This window comes from Aedes albopictus, chromosome 3, assembly GCF_035046485.1.
Source record: "Aedes albopictus strain Foshan chromosome 3, AalbF5, whole genome shotgun sequence".
In the NCBI taxonomy this organism is placed as follows: domain Eukaryota; kingdom Metazoa; phylum Arthropoda; class Insecta; order Diptera; family Culicidae; genus Aedes; species Aedes albopictus.
Genome location: NC_085138.1, coordinates 10,674,663 through 10,697,969, shown reverse-complemented (window position 1 = coordinate 10,697,969; position 23,307 = coordinate 10,674,663). Strand labels below are relative to the sequence as shown.

General features: G+C 39.1%; 1 protein-coding gene across 1 annotated transcript; it reads left to right on the top strand.

The window, feature by feature from the left end:
* Positions 1–535: 535 nt before the first annotated feature.
* Positions 536–22,784, top strand: LOC109421757 (golgin subfamily A member 1). The gene is made up of 8 exons (XM_062860653.1): positions 536–1,790; positions 10,375–10,797; positions 10,867–10,965; positions 20,771–20,934; positions 21,001–21,150; positions 21,214–21,334; positions 21,391–21,756; positions 21,813–22,784. The coding sequence occupies exons 1-8, from the start codon at positions 1,248–1,250 to the stop codon at positions 21,972–21,974; spliced, it is 2,028 nt and encodes a 675-aa protein (XP_062716637.1). The 5' UTR covers positions 536–1,247; the 3' UTR covers positions 21,975–22,784.
* The last annotated feature ends 523 nt before the right edge of the window (positions 22,785–23,307 follow it).

Here is a 23,307-nt window from a genome sequence, read left to right as displayed (position 1 = left end):
AACATTAAATATTCATCTGGATAGCTGGGAAAATTGATTGATTACAAAATTTGACAAATCGGATGAGAAATGGCCGAGTTATAACAAATTTAAATAACCGTTCCCACTGTTTGGGATCAATCTTTTTGAATGGCGCTCAATTAAAAATAACAACATCTTCCATTAAAGCAACTATGATTATTTTCTGTTAAAAGCTTTTAAAACCCGAGTAGTCAGACTTCTTTTTTTGTTAAAAGTAAATGAAACAAAATATTACATTAAGTTACAATAAATTTCTTCTCATTTTCATGCTATATTCCAATAAGACGTTTGTATCGAATGTTTTACTTCTTATTAGACTTTCTCTGCAACGAAGTGCCATCTACATTTCATACTCGTAAACCAAAACCAACAAACAAGGAATTCCAACTGAAAGATTTCGCAAACGTCGATTCATCGCACGTCACAACCCGGCACATCACCCTCTCCAACACTCCCCTAACAGCAACCATCACACAGAAAGAGCTAAAGAGAAGAACTGTCAACCATGCAACCCCATCATCACCATCACCCCACAACAACCAAAACGTCAAAAAGTGGCCTTTCATCCATATGAAAATTCATCATCCGTTCGGTCGTGTTCTTCTACTATAAGCCGACGAAAAAAAGTATTATAATTGTTTAATTTACGTGTATAGTGCAGTTGCACAGCATCCATTTCTAGTCATTTGTGCTGTGGTCGTCGTCGACCCGTAGTAGTGAAAAGCTATTCCAATTCCCGTTTGTGCCATTCCGTAGGATTACAACATTGTGTTTCTCCACGGCGAAAAAAAAGTCCCTTTGCTTTGGTTTTTTCATTCCCATCGATTGTGTGTATGACGAGCGCACCTTCAACACGATCAAGTGTGACCGAAAACAGGTTGTTCTTATCAGCGAGGGAAAAAGTTCGAATTTACCATTCATAGAATGGTTCTATTGTGCTCGGAGTGATTAGTGTGGTGTGAAGTTGTAGAACGTAGTTCGTCGGCGGAATTCGAGCAAACAGGACGGGCCTTGAAGCAGCTGTCGATTTGCGAAACGCGCTCGGTCTCGGTACAAAGCGATCCATTGAAGGTTGCACTTTTACTTCGGTGGATGAGTTGAATAATGTTTTGCAATAGCCTTCGCCGTCGTCGATCGATCGAACGCAGTGGCAATTTGGAGGGCGACTGTGAGAGCGTTTGAGGAAGCAGCTTCCCCGAGGGTTCTATAAAGGGTTGTAAGCGATCATGTTCGCTTCGTTGAAGAACAAGATCAAGGAGGAGACCGGAAGCGATGTTAGTTCATTGCCACCGAGGAGCTCGCAGGTGGACAACATGTCGATGGTGTCCGGTCAGCGGTTCCGGAGGAGCCGGGGAGAATCGTTGACCAGCATGGCATCGATGGATGAGTTGAGTCTGCTGGAGCAGAAGGATGCTGAACTCAGTGCGACAAGGATTCAGTTGCAGGAGCTGGCCGTTCAATGCAACGAACTGAAAGAGCAGATGCGCTCGTACGAGGAAGAGAAGATCCGGCTGGAAGAGGCTAACAAGCTGCTGGAGGAGTCGATGAAGGTGGCGCAGGTGCAGAAGGACTTGCTCTGTGAAGAGCAGGACAAGATCCAGAACCTGCAGCAGCAGGAGATCTCGAAGCTGAAAAGTATGCTGTTGTTCAGAGAACAGGAAGCGGTCGATCGGATATCGCACCAGAAGGCGGCCGAGCAGCAGGTGGAAAGCTTGAAGCAAGAGCTCGGACGGGTGCGAGGGATTGAACCGATGATCGAGGATTTACAGGTGATATGTTATTTTAGAATACATACTAGGGTAAGTGTTCCAATTATGGCTATAGTACCAATTACTCGCCATAGTTGATTTTCACCCTTCAACGATGGATTTATGGAGGAGAACGTGCCTCTGGAGCCGACCTACTGATACCCTTCAACGATGTAAATCAAAAAGACAAATTTTGTGAACAACAGATCAAGCTCACAAAAGATGGTTGCACTCATTTAAACTTAACATTTTGCTCAAATTACGGTAGACAAAAATCATTTTCCTTAAAATTTCGGCTTCCTTGTACCCTTTTTCGCCATAGTGTACCAATTATGGCTAGCCACATAAGGAATGCATGCAAATAGTGCGAAAAGGAACCGAAGTTAAAAAATGTAACCATAACTGGTACAGGGTTCCTATCATTGGCACACGCTGTAATAAATACTAAAAGTAGTTTTAGATCCGTTTTAATATTTTTCCTGTAAAGTATGGAAACTAATCTAGCTTTTAACATATTGATGACATTCGTTGGTCATCTCGTTATTTTTGAACAAATAGTTTTCCTTAGGTAGTTCCATAATTGGTACAGCCACCCTAAGTTCATACCGTCTTTATTGAATGATACACAATGATACCATGAAACATTTTTCGGCCCTTATTGTTCCAAAAAATCAGACGTTTTGGAATTTCGGGTTCTGCATTTAAATATGTAGTTTGAAAGCTGTTTATATGACAGAATACTACGGTCTGCATTGAACGATTCAATTTCGAGTCTCATAGAGATCAAACAGAAAAGTATATTAGCATCCATGTAATTTATTATGTACACTGATGGCATGCGATGAGTCCAACGATATAGTGATACAAACCATTTTGCAATTGATACTGTGCTATTCATTACAGCTAAGAGATTAATAGAATCTGTTTCCCATTTTAATTAAGTTTTGCGTTCTTTGAGTAGATGGTTGATGATGAAATTTAATTCAATTGGCGTGATTATTTCTGTGCATGTATATTCTTCAAAAGTAAGAGTCACGCACACGACTTTAAACTACTTCTTTATATTTTCAACCAAATTAGTAGTACTACTTGGAGGTTTGTTCAAGGTTTTCCAGTTGAAGATCGGAAATATTTTGAAAATGAAGTATTTCCGTATGTTTTGAATTGCAAGCATATTATCAATTTTCGACTTTGGATTTTTCATGATCACTAGTATTAATTATGATTTTTACGATATATCTAAAATTACCCGAGTAACTCACATCTAGACGCAAGTCACAGTCACTTCAGCGCAAGCAAAAATTACCCTGACTGGCTCTTCTGTGCTGTGAGCTACCTGATTTTGATTTTGTTGGATCACAGCAATCAATGGATTTACACGTCAACTGAATAATACTCTAAACACGAATTAATCATCATAGCAGCCTTTGCTCCACTATATAAGCAGAGGAATCTGCACTGGTTGATTCATTCTAAGTTTGGCTTCCAATAAAGCAACTACTACTTAAGAACTACAAGAAAAACATTTTCATTCCGGAAGTTACCGGACATATCAATTTGGCGACGAGATTTCAAGAACCCGAAGCAATGGCAGACCTTCAGCAAGCAATACTTCAGATGGCGGAACTCCTACAGAAGCTGGCGCAACCAACACCCAGTAACCCGGAGCAAACCCTAGAAGCCTTGGCTACGAACATCAGTGAGTTTTCTTTCGATCCGGAAAATGGAATTACTTTTGACAAGTGGTACAGCCGGTACGTGGACCTCTCGATCAAGAAATTGAGGACTACGTCAAGCGCTGTACACCGTGTGCAACGGCAGGAAAGGCTCCTACAAAGACAACATTGGAATCCTGGCCTGTACCTTCAAGACCCTGGTCGAGGATTCACATCGATTACGCTGGTCCAGTGGATGGAGTCTATTTCCTCGTGATAGCAGATCCCTACTCCAAGTGGCCAGAAGTTCATGTAACCAAGTCAACGACATCAAGAGCAACAATCAAATTACTGAATCAAACCTTCGCTACATTCGGTGTTCCAGAGGTACTCGTGTCAGACAACGGAACCCAATTTTCAAGTCACGAATTTCAAACTTTCTGCACCAGTCAAGGAATCCATCACATTCGCATCGCTCCATATCACCCGCAATCAAATGGACTAGCTGAAAGATTTGTGGATACTTTGAAGAGAAGCCTCCGCAAGATTTGCTCAGGGGGAGAAACACTAGAAGAAGCACTGTGCACTTTGGCTTCCAATAAAGCAACTACTACTTAAGAACTACAAGAAAAACATTTTCATTCCGGAAGTTACCGGACATATCAGATTTCAATTGTGTTTTGCCCCAAAAATTGTGAGATTTAGAAGTGACGTAAACGTCTCAAAAAGATGAGACAGATAATTTTACTTTTGAAGTTTTCAACCGATTCTTAGTTATTTGGCACGGTTGTTTAATATTTTTTTTAATAAACATGTAGAGGTTTTTTTTTTTGAAAAATCACGCCAAATATGCGCATCACCTCCATGCCAATAGAATCATATTGAATAGTTTTAAAGCACAAAACTCCATCAAACAGCCGCCATGTTGAGCTGTAGACTACCATCTTGAACTTGTGATGGGCATCTCAGAATGTCTGGTTACCATTTTTTAGACTTCGGACATAACCATACCAAATATACCCACATTGCCTTAGCTTCGTGAAATAGTTGAATCGTGTTGAATTGTTGGCCGCCATATTGGACTTTACCTCTTCTGGGCTATAAACGTCTTTCACATACCAAATAAACCCATATTGCATAGGTTTAGAGCTCAGGAATCGATGAAACAACCGCCATCTTGACATTGGTTCTCCCACTTGTAGTTCGAATCGCCATATTGGATTTCTGACATTTATTATTTACTCTTAATAACTTTCCTAAACTCTATACTCATACTGCATAGCTTTGGATCTCAAAACTCAATATAACAGCCGCCATCTTGAATTTAAGTCCGCCACCTTGGATTTTGCACCACACCATCTTACTGGTCATTATTTGTAATGTTGTACAGTTTTAAAGCTCACACTTACATAAAACAGCCGCCATTTTTAATTTTGGTCGCCATTTTGGATTTTTTGGCCCATATAGATGAAGCTTCAGTAACGTCAAATTGGAAATTTTCGTTGACTTTCTTGGGCAAAGAGTACTTTCGTGCCTGCCACACGATAAACAGACGCAAAATAATCATAGGCAGTGGAAGCTCTCAGCACAGACAAACAGACGTATCACTTGGAACAAAGTGCGATTAAAATCATCGTCACAAAAGTATAACCGCCCAATGCTAATTACGCTATGTTTCGCATGTCTACTCTGAGTAGATGGCGGTAGTGAGCAAACGTCAAACAGGAGCAAAAACGATGCGGGCGCCATGAACGAGAGATTTGTGAACTACAGAATGTTTAAAGAGTCTGGTAAAAACGGAAACGATGGAAAGTGAGTAGAGTGAGACGTCTGTTTGTCTGTGCTCTCAGTGAATAACTGTGAATGTGCTCTTAGAACACTAAGCCGAGAAAGAGATTTTGTCCCAGTTGGGACGTCACGACAAATGAAGAAAAAATCTTTTTTTTTATCTGTATTAACGAGATTTTTAGCCCTAGGCTAGTTCACCCTTTACTTCCCTTCCGAAGGAAGAACTCACATTTTGTGAGTTTGTCGGTAGTGGGATTCTATCCCAGGTCCTCGGCGTGATAGTCAAGTGTTCTAACCATCACACCAGGTCCGATCCGAAGGGAAAAGTTAAATTTTAGTCCGCCATCTTGGAATTTGGGCCACCATATTGGATTTTCTAGACACAACTGTCGGACTCCGACAAATTTTCTTATACCAAATATACCGTCGTTGGGGGGTGAGAATGGGTCAAAAACGCATATTTCCACATTCAATATTCAATAAATTTTGCTTTTTTGCGTGAAAAAGTTCATCGCACACTGGAATGTGATCTTTGATAATGCATGCATAAATGATGAAAAACTTTTTGAAGTTCTTCAATTTTCCTTAAAACTACAAGTGTATGAAAAATTACCCAATCTCATCCCTTTGAAAGGGTGAGAATGGGTCAAGGGAAATAAATTTGTTCCGCATTGACAACAAAGCAAGATAATAAAGTTCTGGTCAAAGTTAATATATCAACTGTGAGATTCTTAAATCCACCTAAAAGTGTGATTTTTCATCGAGTCTTCAATCATTGCATTTTAAAAAATCCTTATTTTTAAGCTTTTTTCGATGATTTATCAAAAAATAACTAATTGCTCTAGAAACCTAAATTCTTGACAGCAACTGCTGGCAACTGCAAAGATGCCACCATTTTTTTTTGTTTCGATATTCGCAATATTTTATGAAATATTCCAGACAATGTTTTGACCCAATCTCGCCCCTCTGACCCATTGCCACCCTCAACGACGGTACTTATATTGCATTACAAATCTGAATAAAACAGCCACTATTTTGAATTTTCGACCACCATCTTGGTATACCCATGCTGTATAATTTTGCAGCTCAAAACTCAATAACACAGTCGTCATATTGAATTTTGGTCGACCATCATGAAATTTAGACCGCCATGGATTTTCTGGTAACCATTTATTTTAACTAAGAACAAAATTCATCAACCATGAGCAAGATTACACAATAAACGCTTTCAGCAAAATTTTGCTGAATTTTGTCGAGCTGTAGGGTTTAGTAAAAAAATTTGCTGAACTTTCAGCCAAGTTGGCTGAATTTCAGCAAAACTTTACTGATGATCAGCAGTTTACTGAACAAATCAGCATTTATTGCTGAATTTCAGTAAATTTTTTGCTGAAACCTTCTGCTCGGCAAAATTCAGCAAAATTTTGCTGAAACCCTCAATCAATCAATCAATCAATATTTGGTATGTACACAAATTGGCGATAAGCAAGATTACAGAAATATCGCTTGATAGGATTTGTGTAGCTTTACATTTGGCCACTTCCATCGGTGTTAGTCCAGATCACCTTAATGGCCATAACTCCGGAACGCCTGCACCAATCCGAACCACTTTCGAAAGCAACAATGGGCTTCTCTTGAAACTCTAAAGAAGTTTTAGTTAAATGGTGTAAGCAAATTGATAACACTCTCTTTATTAAAGGGGCAAGACTTTTACGAATTCTCCCAGGTAACAATTTGACGTTGTACAAACGTTTCTCCAACTATTTTAAATCAGCCTTCATTTGAACAACAGCTGATCACAAGAGGTACAATCCTTTATTCAGCTCCTAAACATCTAGTTTTGGTGATTTTATTCAATCTTTAGCCACAGAGAGCAGACGTTTAAGCTCGAACAAAAATGAGTCGAAATCGTGTGTAAAGGATTTAAGCACAGAGAACAGACATTTAAGCTCGAACAAAAATACGTTGAAATCGTGTGTAAGACACGAGCGCCAAACGGCCAAAAACGGCGAATACTGGAAACAAAAATGACAACACAACAATGTAAGTGATGGAACGCTAGCGCCACGCAACAGGAGCATAACCACATACTCTAATATGACCCTTACAAAGTTTACACAAGGCAGAAAGCAAAGGGTCTCCAGTTATGGATCGCCAATCCGGGGACGGCGGGTTCGATTCCCGTTCCAGTCGGGAAAATTTTCATCGACTCCCTGGGCATCAGTAATACAGCAATCAGCGAATCCATAGCCATAATCACCAGGCTAACCCCATGATATAGCTTTTCAGTATACACAAAAAAGCTCCATTCTTGTAGCCAGAACGTTAGGTGTAGAAATGGTTCTGTAAAGGATAAGAAACAAATTGAAGCTTCTTCATGAAACTCCTTTAGAGAAGTTTTAGTTAAATGGTTTCAACAAATTGACAGGAGGAGTTTTAACATTGATTTTTATATCGTTGTATAAGTATTACCTTTGTAATCATTAAACTTCGCTTCGTATTGCCAACTGACGATCGTTCCGTCTTTTCTATCAAAAGCACAACTGAGCAACCAGGAATCGCATAAGGATGAACGCAGTTGATCGTATTAAGTACAGTTCTAAGTTACTGTCGTATATATGTACGGCGAAAAAGCAATTTTCATTGCATGTGTTGTTATTTTTTAGAACTTATTGCGATGTATCTGGTAATGCAAGAATTAATATTTATAAAGCATGACTACATCGTAGTAATAGATATTCTGAAGTTTTATTGTGATGCATTTAACATACTCGGTAGCAGGCTTGAAAAGCGTCAGTGTCAACACGAGACGACATGCGATTTTTTCAAAAGTGCCTCTCTCAATGTTATTGAATCGGGAGACGGTTTCGAAGAGAGTCTCACAATGTTCGCTCATTTTTCAGTCATGGCGGAGCGTGTTGTTGTTTGAGTCCTTCAAATCATAAATATATATCCTCTCTATCTGTTAAATACAACGACTAGCCTAAATTAGATTGGACCAGGTGAAAATTTTAATTTCGAAACAATTAAGGAAGTTTCCATCACGACACTTGATCATTCTTCATTACACCAACAAAGCTAGCCATGAAAATGTTTGACGCTTATCAGGTAATTTTAACAGACCATACACATCAATCTTGTTGCCGTTCTTTTCATGTGCATGTTACATTTGTCAAAATTACCTGAGAGTTGTCAGTCATTTTAAAGTTAGGTTCGTTTGTGTAATAAAGAATTGCGAAATGACATGACGAAGTGCGCGAGTGCTCGTTTCATCTTGTGACGATAAAAGGGCCTACTTGCATCGTCATGGGAAGGCCATGACTGACCAATAGCAGCGCTGCTCATAAGTGTGAGAGCAAATTTGCAAAGTGTCAAATGAAGTCGCATTAATGCGATTATACGACTTTGCTCGGTACTTCTCTTATTATGCCAGTTTAACTTACATTGGTATCCGAATGAAATCGCATAAATGTAAAAATAAATTACGGGTTTATTTTAACCTTTAACGCAGTGTTGATAAAATGCGATTTGATACGGATGGATAACAATGGAAGGGGTGCTGTTGGACTGCAGATGCAGTACCTAAAAGTTATAAGAAAGTAAACAGCCAATATTATGGTTACAATGTCATTAATCAACAATGGATAGCGCAAGCCGGAGAGAAGTAGTGACGTGGGTAGTGAGTTAGAATTAGTTAGAATAAGGTGTGCCGCCTTGAAACCTAACGTCCGGCGGAATCTCTTAAAGTTTACCGAAACCAATAAAGTAGGTTGAAACGTCAAGAAGATTGAAATAGTAGTTTACGCAACAAGGTGCAGAATGAAGATTTTTACAGCACGAGTCGTACATTTATCCAACGAGGCTTGCCGAGTTGGATAATTACGACGAGTGCTGTAAAAATCGAGTTCTGCACAGAGTTTCGTACAACGTTTTTTGCAGCTTCATAAATTACCACTTGAGGATAGTTTTTAACAAAACTGTTTCATCAGACTGCACACTGATGTTCATAGCCATGATTAAGGAAATCTGATCATAGCAGGTTATACAGTACAGTTGTCACAATTTTTCAAACCTGCGTCCAGAAAGCATCAATAAGTTGATCAAAACTGAAAACAGTGCTGTAATGGTTCATTACGCAACGCAAATCAGTGCTGTAATGAACCATTACAGCACTGTTAATTTGGTGTGGGAAAGTAGGCCTTTTCCTGGCAGATTTGCGTGAGGTAAAATGGCCTATTACGATGAGAAGTTGCAAAAAAGAGTTTTGAATCATCATCGAAAACCATGGAATGAAATCGAAAAAAATAAGACGCTACATTTTGTCGCTATAGGGCATACCGTACTCCACATAACATAACACTTTAAATCATACAGCGTTATAATTGCCCAGCCAAAGTACGTATATCGCCTCCAATTGTGTATGCATAAGGCACTTTCACTGCATCTTATGCGATGTAATTTTACCGCATAAAAGTACGTATACACGATCATAAACTTCATTATGCGTGCAAATAGGTTATCAGGGAACTTTCCATCGCGGGTATACAAAGAGGTGTACTTAATTATAATGTGTTGTCTAGATATACAAGTTTTGTATATCTACAATAGAAAAATCCTTTAGATTCAAGTTAAAATATAATAATCCAACCTAGAATCCATCATATGAAAGGAAGGGTTCAATTCAAGCATCTGATACAAGTAAAACAATTTGATGAAACAGTATCCTTTATCTGCGATTGAACTATACAGTCAGGTCTTTTTTACGCGGTTTTGATTTACGCGGCCGCGTAAATGAAAACTCCATACAAAAAAAAAATTTCATCGTCTTATTTTCGCATGATTCGTCGAGAAATGGTGAGACTTTTTTTACGCGTTTTTTTTAAATTTTGAACTGAGTTTTTTTTACGTACCGCGTAGAAAAAACCTGACTGTACAGATACCCAGATTTGCATTAATCATGTATTCATGACAGCAACTTATATCCAGATGGGAAAATTGTATCAATTTGTTCTGTTCTTTAATTCAAGATCATGGGTGATATCTGCCCTCCTTCAAAGATAACACCTTTGATCAGAGGAGATTTCTAATCCGCTATACAAAACTATAACGACATTACATGAAAATATCGAGCTTGAAATATTTTCCTAATATTTTTTTTATTTTAGGACGAGCTCGAAAACATTCGGCACTCAACCAGCATCGAAAAGAATAACCTCCGATCGACGCTGGCAACCGTCGAAGAGGAGAACCGACACCTTAAAAGCCGTATTCAAGTCTTAGAGGAAAGCCGCGCATCGCTCACAACCGGGACCACCGATGACAAGTTCCGCGCCCTGCTGCAGGAGCGAAAGTTGCTCGAACAACGCCTCGAAGCAACCCATCTGCACCTGTCGGACATCAAGAGCACCTGGAGCGGTCGGAACCTGGCCCTGGAAACGCAAGTCAATCGACTCTCCCGACAGGTCGCCGAAGAAACCCGCGAAAGACATAGTGCTCTCAAGCTCAAAGACGATCTCATCGAAAAAGTCAAACAACTGGAGTTTGAGCTGGAAAAGACTCGAAACGAAGTCACCCAAAGGGACAATAAGGTGAGCGACAAACACAGTTGAACCACGTTTTCCAGCGCTTTTTGAATGCTTACATGATTTTCGTTTTAGATTACATTAATGAGCGAAGAAATCGACGAGCTGAATTCCGCTCTGAGGGAGGCCCGGGAGCAGCATGAAGAGGAAGTGACGTTCATGAACTGCAAGCTCGTAAGTAAACACAACAAGTGACACGATATCAACTTTATCACACATACACAAACACAAAACAAAACTGGGAAACAGGTATAGAGCCTAATCTGGAGTCAAACAGGTCACTAACAAAACACACACAGACGCGCGTCCTAGTCGGAAAAATTAAACGCTTAATTTACCTTATCAGTATGGTGTGTTCTGGTTAGCTGCACATTACGGTTACTCTTATCAGTGTTGTGCCTTTGGTTGGGACTTTCTATGCTTCAGTTTTGCCTTTCGTTTCGAAACCGAAATCGTACTTATAATTTATCGACCGCTGTGAATAAGACCTAGTGAAACAGAGTTCCTTTAGTGAAACGTGGTTCTGGAGGCGTATCTACTAACAATTGTTAAAGTTTCTTTCATTTCTTACATTTAAGTTACATCACAAATGTTACCAAAACAAAGTATGACAACAAGTACAACTTAATAAAAATATATTTTGCATTTATTTCGACACATCTTGTTTTATTTTTGTTTCCTTACTTCCTGCACCCTCTCTTCTGTTGGTTTGCGCAATTACTCTTACTTTCGCTTTCAAACATTAACCATCAACAAACGGTGAAAATCAAAACAAAACAGATAAGATTTAGTTGTAAATAATAAAACATCGCACAGTCAGCGTGTCTGTCAAATCCAACTAGATGTGAAACCTGTGGAACAGTTTAGCTTTGAAATGTTTCACCACGCGCGCGCTCTCTCTCTATATCTCTCTTGGGCTGCAAACCATGTTCTCTCGTCCGTTAAATATTATCAGGGAGTGAGCAGTAGAGTGGGTCATCGTTTATATGGAAAAATAAAAATTCAATGCTATCCCATCAGATCACAGCTTTTTTGATCCCATTTCAGGGCCCAAATAAGTGTGCAAAATTTGGGCACGATCGATTATGTCTACGTTTTGCGCATCGCGTTTGAAGTTTTGCATTTCTCTCATATTTAACAAGCTCGAATTTTTCTAAAACCATGTAACCGATAAAGTGAAAACTTAGCCTAGGGTGTCCTGAAAAACTTTGTCAAAGACCACGAAGTGATCTGATGCTTATGAAAAAAGTTATAGCGTTGGCATTGGTTGGCGAAACAGCATGATTTTGTTGCTATTGTTATTCCTTTACATGTTAAAACATAAACACATGCATGCGGTTCTTTGGCTATAATAACTATTTTCACAAACATCGGATCGCTTTGCGGTCTTCAACAAAGATATTCAGAACATTCTAGGATATCATTTTACAGTATTGGTTAAAAATTTTAGACAAACTTTTTCAACTTATGATAAAAATTCAAAAAAGTATGTTTTCCCATACAAAATCCCATACAAATTTCAATTGCAATGCGCAAAGTGTAGACGCAACCGATCGTGCTCAAATTTTGCACAGACACTCAGGACCCGAAGCGGAACCAAAAAAGCTTTGATCTGAGAAAATGGTTCCGATGACCACACTAGTGAGCAGGCACTTGAACAAACTTGCTTGTATTGAACGGAAACCCCCATCGCGTGAAGGCGTTTTGCCACGGAGGCGTTATGCTTAGACCGAGTAAGTTTTGGCCACAAAGGAGCATTACCTTGTAGTTGAAGTTTTTTCCTTACGAAGAGTGCTTGGTCTTGGCCTAGCTATCCCTGACTCCGTTCACTGTCTGCTGCTATTGTAGTCGATATTGCTGTGTGCTTTTAAGATACAAGCGTTACTTAAAAGCGCTTCAATCGTGGTAACACAGTTTTACTAAAGGCAACTTAGCAACAATAAACAATATCACCGCCAACTAGGATTCAAAAACTCCTACTGACATCGGGTTACTTGTTAGAAAATCTTACCGCATTTGGTGTTCCCGCGTTTTGAATGCACACAGCAATACTGTAGCAAATCGCCAGGCGGTCGATATGAATGTAGGCATCATTTACCTTCCAGTTCGTTGACATCTAGTTTCACCCGCTATTACAAACGGCCTTTGTCCTGTCTGCATGGCCGTCAAAAAGTCCAGCATCTGCGTCAACTGTTCGATCGATCACTGCGCAGGCGCATAGAGCAGCTAGAAAAGAACACCCCGTTGACATTGGCGTCCACGAAGCCCTCGTAGGATGTACTTAGACGCCAGCTCCTGCACTCCAAATCGCTACCATTTTAGGCCCATTTGCGACTCAGTTACCGTTACCGGCGGGTACTCGGTATAGATCCGCTTCGATAGCGATATCCGTTAACCACTCAGTGACTCCCTGACACAACAGCCGCTGGGCTGCATCACAGCGGTTCATGTTCAGCCTGTTACCTACCGTCGGTAGGCTACCAACAAGCTCAACTTGAGCTACCATAATATGTTATCGGACTTGTTAGCGTCCGCCAGGGGTAGCTCAACCATGGCCATCTATTTCTCTGCCGGATCTTTCCAAAACCGAACGACTGCAGTGGCTACCTAAACTTCAAACGATTGACGCAGTGCCGTGAAGAGCCGAATGGCGATTGATTGGACGGTTTGACCCGGGCGGTGTAGAGTTAGTCTAGATAGAGCACCGACTGTGGTCTGGATAGGCCACAACCGACAGCTTGGACTTGGAAAAAGCTATAATTGGATACGACCTGAATGGGTCTTGGCCGACGGTTACTATGTGACTGAGTCCGAAATAGATTTGGGAACGCGCCCTGGATGAGCCACGGTTGGAGCTGCTCTGAACGGCTTGGTCCGGACGGCATGAGTGGACACGCGAAGGTCAGTGGGCCTTAGAACTTCCCGCGGCCGGGTGAAGTCCCGGTCGGTTTTCCGATGGGCACTCGGGCCTGAGTGGTCCTGAGATTGGGCTCTTGGATTTCCGCGGCTTGACTGAGTCCCGGTTGGCATTTCGTTTGGCCTATTGGTGAGCACGTGGGCTTCCCACTGCCTGAATGTGCCCGGATGGAAGAGCGTTCAGCGGTGCCTACGGTTGGGTATGTGACCTCCCCACTGCCTGAAAGTAACCCGGGTGGTGTTTCACTGGGCGGATGGGTTCTGCGGGGTCTTGGGTTGGCCACGAAGGCTCTCATTGGCCGGGAAGGACCCCGTTTAACGTTCTGCGGAACCTACGAGCACGTGGGCGTCCCACTGCCTGGAAGGGTCCCGATCAGGCAGTGTTCTAGTCGGTGTTTCGTCGGGTGGTTGGGTCCGGCGTGGATCTTCGCTTGGGTACTTCAGCATTCCGCGGCTGGCGCTTCGCAGAGTGCTGGGTCCTCTTCAATACCAATTCTGTTTCGAACGGCTAACTTGGACTATCCTTGTTCCCACAACTGACACTCTTCTTTCACAATTTACCACCCACTCCCTGTCATCCTTTCATCTTCGCTGTCTCCCCGTCTCATTCTTCTCCACAGCTTCGTAGCTTCGCCCCAGGTTACTTCACCCCAATGAGAAAGCCGAATTGACCAATCCAAATGCCTGTGCGGTATCTTGCATGCTTACTTCTAAAATAACTCCATTTAAAAAAAAAACCTGGGAAGTTGAGCAGAAATCTTCCAGGAAATCTTTCAAAAATTCGTTCATAGATTCCTTCAGAAATTCCTTTAGACATTTATTCAGAAATTTTTCCAGAGATTCCTTTAATAAAACTTTCAGCGATGCCTTCAAAAATTGTTCCAGAGTTTTTCAGAAAATGTTTTAAAGTTCCATCAAAAATTTGTACTGTGGTTACTTTGGTAATTCGTCCAATGATTTAACAAGAAATTCCCACCACAGCAACTTCCATTTGTTTTTTTTTTCTGAAAATCCACTAGGGATTCCTCCAGAAATTTTACAAAGAGTTGAGTAAGAAAGTTGTGTATGAGTTTCTGCAGAAATTCCGTCAGAGATTTTTTTAGAAAATCCTTCAGAGGCTTTTCTATAATTTTTGCCCAAAAATCCTTTAGGCATTCTCTCAAACGATCTTCCAAGCATTTATTCCAAAACTTTCTCCAGAGTTTGCTTTAGAAATTGCTTTACTTCTAATTTTTAATAATCGAAATTTCCTCCAGGGGTTCTTTTGTGTGAGATGTGTGAGATCCATTCAGAAATTTTCTGCAGGGATTCCTACAGAAATTTCCCTTAGGGTTTCCTAACTAATTTTTCGAAGGATTCTTTCAGAAAATCTCTCATGGATATTATTATAAATTCAACTAATAATTTCTTCAGAAAAATCTCCAGAGATTTCGTAACAAATTTCTCCAAGGATTACTGTGTAAAACAAAACTGCCAAAGATTTTTCGATTACACAAGTTTACAAAATAAAACGAAAGTCGTGAACTTCTGTCAACGACCAAAATTTTTGAAGCACAATTTAGTGCTGATTTCGAAACCGACCTTCAAAAAATTTTAAGGAGAACAGTTTTTGAGTTTTAGCTCAATATCGAGTTTTGCAACTTTTAAAAATATATAATTTACTAGAATTCAAATATTTTGCATTTTGTTCAACCAATTTTAAATCTTTTTCCATAAATTAAAAGCTGAATACAATACCATTCGATCATCTGAAAACAGGTTTTGCGTCAGATTGATAAAATTCAAGATATTGGCGAGTTTTAGGGACGATCTTCTTAAATTTGAGCAAAATTCCCAAAATTTTTTGAAGAAATGTATTTTTTTCAATAAGAAAAAAACAACTTAAAAATTCTTTCTCGACGTTTATTTGACATATCATATGTAGGCGAGTTACAGTAAAAATTTCAGCTCAATCGGAGCATTAATTACGGAGAATGAGATGTGTGAAGTGAGCGACTTTGCTTAAAAATAGAACAAACATCGATTTCAAATCATCAACCTTGTATGGAAAGTCGAAAAAATTTCCGCTTTACTGTATTTTTTTTCCTTCGCGTTTTCGAACTCAGGGCATGATTCTACACCAAAAATGATCATCAGCTTACCGAGTTCAAAAATGCTGTAAACTAGTGTTATTCTTCCATGAACCCTTGCTGAAATCCATCCTAGGATTTATTTATGAAATCTTTCACGAGTTCCTGAAAAATCTCCCAGGGGTTTTTGAAGAAATTCTCTACGAATTTCTCCTGATTTTTTTTATAGAGATTCCTCCGCAAATTTTTCAAAGCATTCGTCTTAAAACCTTCCGTAAACTTTCTCTATTTTTTCATTTTTTTTTTTTTTGAAAATAATTCAATACATCAGAATATCAGAACTCCTTTATTTTTTTTTCTTCAAGAACTACAGGGGATACTCAAAATAACTGGGACAGGTAAAATTTTCACTTTTCAAAAAATGTTCAACTAGCTGTAACTTTTCGAAAAGGGCATCAAATATTCTCAAATTTTAACTGAAAGTTCATCAATTAGTTGTGCATTAGTGGTTAAAATTTGGAAAAGATCGGGCCATTCTACACGAAGCTATAAAGGTTTTAGAAAAAGGTATAATTGTCCGATAGCCAACTTTGAGCTGTTATATCTCCGGATTCAATGAACTGAATGCAATGAAATTTTACCTGTCCCAGTTATTTTGAGTATCATCTGTACCTAAGATATTCTACAAGAAATTATTACGGCAATCCCCAAAGTTTCTTCACATTCCTTCAAGACATTTCTCTTCCAGAAATGGTTCCATAGAGTAGAAATCCAGTCTTACAAAACCCTCCAAGGATTCCTTCAGAATTTTTCCTAAAGATTCTTTCAGAGATTCTTGTAAGGATTCTTACGGAAAAGCTGAAAAACACAGAGATTTTATCAGAAATTCTGCTAGATATTTTTCTATTTGTTTTTTTAAATAGCTGTAACTTTTCGAAAAGTGCATCAAATATTCTCAAGTAACTCACTGTAAGTCGATCAACTAATTGTGTATCAGTGGACAAAATTTGGAAAAGATCTATTCTGCACAAAGTTATAAAGATTCTAGGTAAAATTACTCGATAGTCAACTTTGAGCTGTTATATCTCCGGATTCAATGAACCGAATGCAATGAAATTTTGACCATTCATGACTTATATAATGAACTTTGAAAAACTTTTCACTTAACTTAAAGTTCTTACCACGGAAGAAAATTATAACAATTAGATTATTTTTCTAATAAAACGCCAAATTTTCTTAAATTTCAACATCGTTTCAAAATTCAAGCTAATTATAGTTCATGAATTCCCTCTAATTGTCTTGAATACAGATATGTTTTGAAAGAAAATAATAACATAGCCGGCAATTCATTGAAAAAGTAATGAGATGCATATTAAAAACAGACCAATTTACTAAAAAATCATAAAATTTATGAAATCGCTATAACTTTTTCTCTTGTTAATAATTTCTAGTTGAGTCGAAAGTTTTTCAGAGCTCTTTATATAAGTCATAAATCAGCCAAATTTCATTGCATTCTGATCATTGAATCCGGAGGTATAACAGCTCAAATTTGGCTGTCGGATAATTTTACCTTTTTCTAAAATACTTATAACTTCACGGGATAAATGACCCATAAAATGTTAAAATCCCTGGTAATAAACAAACACCAACAACAACAACAACTTATAACTTCGTGCAGAATAGCCCGATCTTTTCCAAATTTTGACCACTGATACACAATTAGTTGATCGACTTACAGTGAGTTACTTGAGAATATTTGATGCACTTTTCAAAAAGTTACATTGGACATTTTTTTGAAAAGTGAAAATTTTGCCTGCCCCGATCATTTTGTCTATCCTTAGGTTAGGTTCCTGAAATATTCCTGTTTTTCAGATTTTTTTCAGGAATTTATTCAGATTTTTCTTCAACAATTCTTTCGGAAATATCTTTAGAGGCTTCTAGAATATTTCTAACAGAGTTGTAAAATGTCTTTTTTTTTATTTACCCACAGTAAAAAATGTTCATCGATATCGTTATTTCACTATAACTAACCAACATTATTGAAGGTTTGTGTTTACGGATGTAAATTTGTATTAGAAGTGGTAGAATTGGAAAATGTCACGAATATTTTAACGTTTCCGTTACATTTTACAACTTTGATTTCTAGAACTACTTCAGAAATTATTTCAGCAATGGTTTCCATGGATTCTTAAAAAGTTGTGTCAGCAGTTCCTTCAGGAATCGCTCAACCGGTTTCTTCAAAGATTCCTCCAGGAATTCATTCATGGCAATGTACCAATAAAAGGGTGCTATATTCGGTGAACCTAGACAAACCAGCTCTGGTTTTACCATGAAAGCATTAGAAACAATTTATCACACATCTTGTCAGTAAACTGCCTGTCAATTAGCTGAGTACACGTCAAGATAGTATAAGGCATCTACCAACAACAACGGTGAGGAAGTCATAAGAAAGCTTGAAAGAAAATTGTTTGAAAGCTTTAAGGAAAAGTCTAGCGAATGGGTAGTTTGCATGCATCCGCCAAAAATGTTATCATTGCTGAGGGATCTGTAAAAAAAATATCGTCAGAGAATCACCCCATGGACTCCGCTCATCGTGATCATCTACGAAGCGAGAGATGTTTATAAATAAAAAATGAAATCAGAAAGATGAGATTAGGGTAAATGTTTAAAACTAAGCATATCATGATGTATGCGTTGGTGCTATCATGGGTGCTCTACAAATCAATTTATTGGTATGAAGTGTTCCGTGTGTCAAAGAGCTGAAAACCCTTGCATTATAAGTCATCATAATACAAACTGCATGTTTTAAACTGATTGAATATATTAAAAATTTAACCATTTAAAAATGTACATAAAATCGAGAGTCTACTAAGTCAAGGTATACCTGTAATAACATACTGTGCAACAAATGAACAAACCACTCTTAAGCTTGATTACTTGGGAATCTAGGAATCTTTTAAGGAAATCCCTGAAAGAATCCCAACGGAAATTTCTGAAGGAATCCTTGGAGTAATCTCTAGAGAGATCCCTAAACAAAATCCCGAAGGGATCACTGCAGTAGATTTTCGGAGGAATTGTAATAACTGGCAGCTTCCCAGCCTTGGCTTTCGTGACCCCGCTTTTCGTAGAACTATCGCAGCGTGCCTTCAAGCAGCTGGGGGGTCGTGAAACAAAGATTGGGAAACCGTGGCTTAAGGAATCCCATAGCTGAAGTTCCTGGACGAATTCCAATTACAATTACCGAAGAAGAATCCCATGAGGGGTTCCTTGAGTAATCCTTGTCTCCAGAGAAATCCTAGCAGGAATTTCTCGAAAGATGGCAGCACGAATTGCTGAAGGAAGACATTATCTGATACGATAGTGGTTGTAAAGGTTGGATATGGTATGTCCTAGATGATCAGAAATTTATTATTTTACACAAGTTTTTTGCCTTCTCTAGAGACATTTTAGGGTGTAGAGAATCATCGTGTCTACCACAAGATAAGAAAGTGGCATTATCTTGGTAGGGCTTCTATTTTGGACACTTTTGCGCTGTAACTCTGTCAATTTTGAACCAATTGACATATATTTTCACACACAGTGATATACGTTTAGTATCTAGCCACGAACAAAAACTTAAGTCAATTGGTTTGGAATTGACTGAGTTACAACGGAAAATGCCTAAAATACCAGCTACTGCCCAAGTGGTTCGACGACTTAATTTGGACTTTGGCCCAAGTGCTTCGGCACCCTATGCAATTACAGAGTAATTATTTGACGGAGATGCATTCCACAAGCACTTCCAACGAGAACATACATACCTGCTATGGGTGCCCTAGCCACCAATCATCATTGGAGACTTAAACGCTCATATAGGCTAGGAGCAGCAACTTATTTCGTCGCTCCCGAGAATTTGTTTGTCCATACAGCACCAGCTTCCACCACAGCAGACGGAATCACTAATTCTCGGATACTTTTTCAAAACGACGTATCAACATAGGATTTGCGTGTATAATACGTCGTTTTGAAAAAATATCCGAGAATTGTTCTGATTGATGGACGACACTTCTACGACATTATTGACTTCAGAGCCAACCGTGGCGCTAACATCAAAGTCTGGACGAATTTTGGCAAATAAAATAGTTGATATCGATATCCACTTGTGACTAATTGAGGTTCGATCGATCAAAAACGATCAAATCTGACTATACATGTCAATGGTTGCTACTCCGTTATTGATCTGAGCTGGTACCAATTGCACTGAGATCCAAATGAATAAGGGCTGGGACACTCCACTTATTCTCAAAGTGCAATTCTAGCAGCTCATACATTTTGGATCAATACCGGCGCCGGCCACGTCCCTATAGTCAGTTGGGAAGGGAAAGGAATGTTAGAGTGTGCTGGTTGTTGCTACTAAAGACCGAGATCACCTCTGCATCCCCACATCCAGCATGGACTGGGGAATTTGTTAGACGGAAAGGATGGAAGATCTGGGAGTCACCGTTGGGTCGGTGATGCGATCCATGGATAGGGGGTTATTTATAGTGTTCGTAAGGTGATAGATTGTGTGGTGAATGAGGTGAATAAGGTCAAGCGGCACAGCACGCTTTGGTTGCATAACTTGTAGGCGTTATATACACTGTGCTGTGAAGTGGATAGAAAGATACAAAGTAGGATGAAAAGGGACGGGCCAGGGATTGAACCCATGACCTTCTGCTTACGAATCAGAAGCGGTAGCCACTAGACCACCAAGCCCGTCAAGTCACTTGTGACTAATTGAGGTTATGAAAAAAATATTTCTTTCTTTGTTAAAATATTTATATCATAGACAAACGGAACTTTCACTTGGAAAACTAGAAATCGTCCAATGCTAACCACAATTTGCTTTGTCAAGCGCTTACTAGGTGTCAGCCTACAAGTAACAGACAACACTTTTCAAACGCCGCGCGGTCTGAGAATGATAGTAAGTACAGGACGTTCGAAATCTAACGTTTACGATTCTTTCTATTGTACAGGAACAACTTCAGGGAGAGATGAACAACATCAAAACCAATCTCACCGAAACCGAGCAGAGGTTACTGGAATCACTGGAAGGCTCCGATCGGTCCATGAACTCGTACAAATCGCAGATCTTGCAACTGGAGGATAGCGTGCGTGCACTGGATGGGCAACTGTCGATGTAAGAACGATCATCATTGATGAAAAGTGTTTATTCAATTTTAATGGAGATTTGTATCAATTTAAGGGAGAAACAAGAAAAACTGTCGATATTGATGAAAAATGCGGAAATCTCTCAGAAAGAGGAGATTTTGCGAACGGAGCTTCGACAAGAACAGGAAGAATCACAAGAACTGCACGAGAGGGCGACTCTACTGCAAAGGGAGTTAGATAAAAAGTAATAACTTGATTCCATGAGTTGTTTTAGATACCTTATGATGAATACTTGTTAACATTTCAGATTGAACACCGTTAACGAGCTTCGCAAGCAAATCGACGAGTTGATGAGCACCAATCTCGAACAAAATGCGAAACTTGCTTCGCTAGATAGCCTACACGCGGAACTGATCGATAAAAATAAGGTATTTTAAAAATCATTCAAAAAAGTTAGAAAATAAATGTAACCTCTTACCAACAGATCATAAAAATCCTAAACCAACGGCTAGTCGACATGAAGAAAACTCTACAGGAGGAGATAAACAATAATAACAACAATACCACAACGCTCTCACCACATTCCAAATATCCCGATCACATCTACGAACGGGCCAACTCGAGGGAAAAACAGGAACCTGCTGGACCCAAACAGCAAAACGGTGCCATTAGTCACGCTAGTAGTAACAACTGTAGTAATAGTAGCCATATTAGTAACAATAGCGTCGCCACTAATCCCCACGCCGATCAAAACGGCACCCAGAAAGCCAGCAGTGGGACGATCGTCATGGATGAAGTGAATTTTCGCTATTTAAAACATGTGATAATAAAATTTCTCACTAGTCGAGAGGTCCGTGGCTTACAGTTTTTAAACTTCGCAATCATCAACTATTGTTTTTCCAACAGGTGGAAGCGCGACAACTTGTCAAAGCCGTGGCAACGCTGCTTCAGCTGTCCTACGAGGAGGAGAAACTTCTCCAGAACACGCTCACGTGGAAGATGAGCTGGTTCGGCAGCCGACGTGGTCAGCATTCTCAGATCTCCCTGTCAACGATACCACCAAGTTAAGATAACAATACCCAACACAAGAGTCAGTGATCGGAATATTTCTACATAGGTTTTTAGAGTCTACCCAAATCTGTTGCAATGTCTATTCTTCCCGGCTCTCTTACACAAGAATTAAAACTATATATGCAGTTAAGTATGATGGCAATACATGAAAAAAAAGAGTTGCAAGAAGATATAAAAATACTGAAATTTCAATTATTTCAAGCACAAAAACTGAAACATAATCAAATACCTAGCTCCAGACAACACTATATCATAAACAAAATGTAGTAATCTCTTCACGACTAAAAAGCTACACTTAAGTTATCCCTCTTGGAAGTATTATCAACAGTCCATCACCTCCTAGAAAAAAAAGTATACATATTATAGTAGCTTTCGAAGCTTCAGCATTTCGGCATACCTGATTTACATTCCTACTATTTAGCTTAGTGTTTTATTTGTTTTTTTTTACGATACTTGTTATGTTTATGTCAAATTTTATCTCCTGCATCGACGACACCATTAATGATTTCGCCTGCATCTCAAGCCATGTATTGTGTGATTTGTTTTTAGTTTCTTAGACTGATGCAACCGGAAGCTTGAAAGAAATAGCTTCTAGCCACAGCTTTATCAAGAGCGTCATAAATCTTTGACAAGGTCGTTATAGGTACTAGCTGATGAGATGAGCAGTATTGAAGCGTAGAATGAAATGGCTAAAAAACGCGGAACGAATGAAACAGCATTATCGAATGTGTTTATACCTACTTTGCGAAATGGGCGTAGAAACAAATAAAGGCTAAACCAGAAATGGAGAAAAAAAAACTGATTAAATTTGTGTTTTGAATTCACTGAAAAATAAGTATTGCTAACAGCACAACACATAGGGGTAGGCGGGGCAATATGGACACCCGGGGCAGAATGAACACCCTCAATATTTTTAGATATGCGAACTTTTTTGAACTTTTAATGAATGGATAATATAGTCCATTTGTCTAAAACGTAGTTTCAGGAAAGAAACATTTGAAATTAAAATTATACTTGATTTTGCACGAAAAAGTTGCGTCCTCCGTTTTTTGTGCATGGAAATTATAATTTTCACACTATCTAAAATAAGATTTAGTGATTAATTTATTGCAGTTCGATTAAAACCTGATATTTCTAGAACATATGCAAGTAGTTTTGCTGTTCTACATGCTTAACATGTTTATATTTTCTTCTTTATTATATCAAAAATCAAGTTTGGAAATATCTTCTGCTGCCGGGGCAAAATGGACACTTACCATTTCGGAAGAAGCGGCAAGGGAAAAAGATAACCTAAATCACAAACCAACCAAATTCTTCGATTTCAGTATAT

Coding starts and splice junctions, on each gene's coding strand:
- LOC109421757 (XM_062860653.1), top strand. CDS start 1,248: ATGTTCGCTTCGTTGAAGAACAAGATCAAGGAGGAGACCGGAAGCGAT. Junction 10,966..20,770: donor CGTTCATGAACTGCAAGCTC/GTAAGTAAACAC, acceptor TCTATTGTACAG/GAACAACTTCAGGGAGAGAT. Junction 21,151..21,213: donor CAAAGGGAGTTAGATAAAAA/GTAATAACTTGA, acceptor TTAACATTTCAG/ATTGAACACCGTTAACGAGC.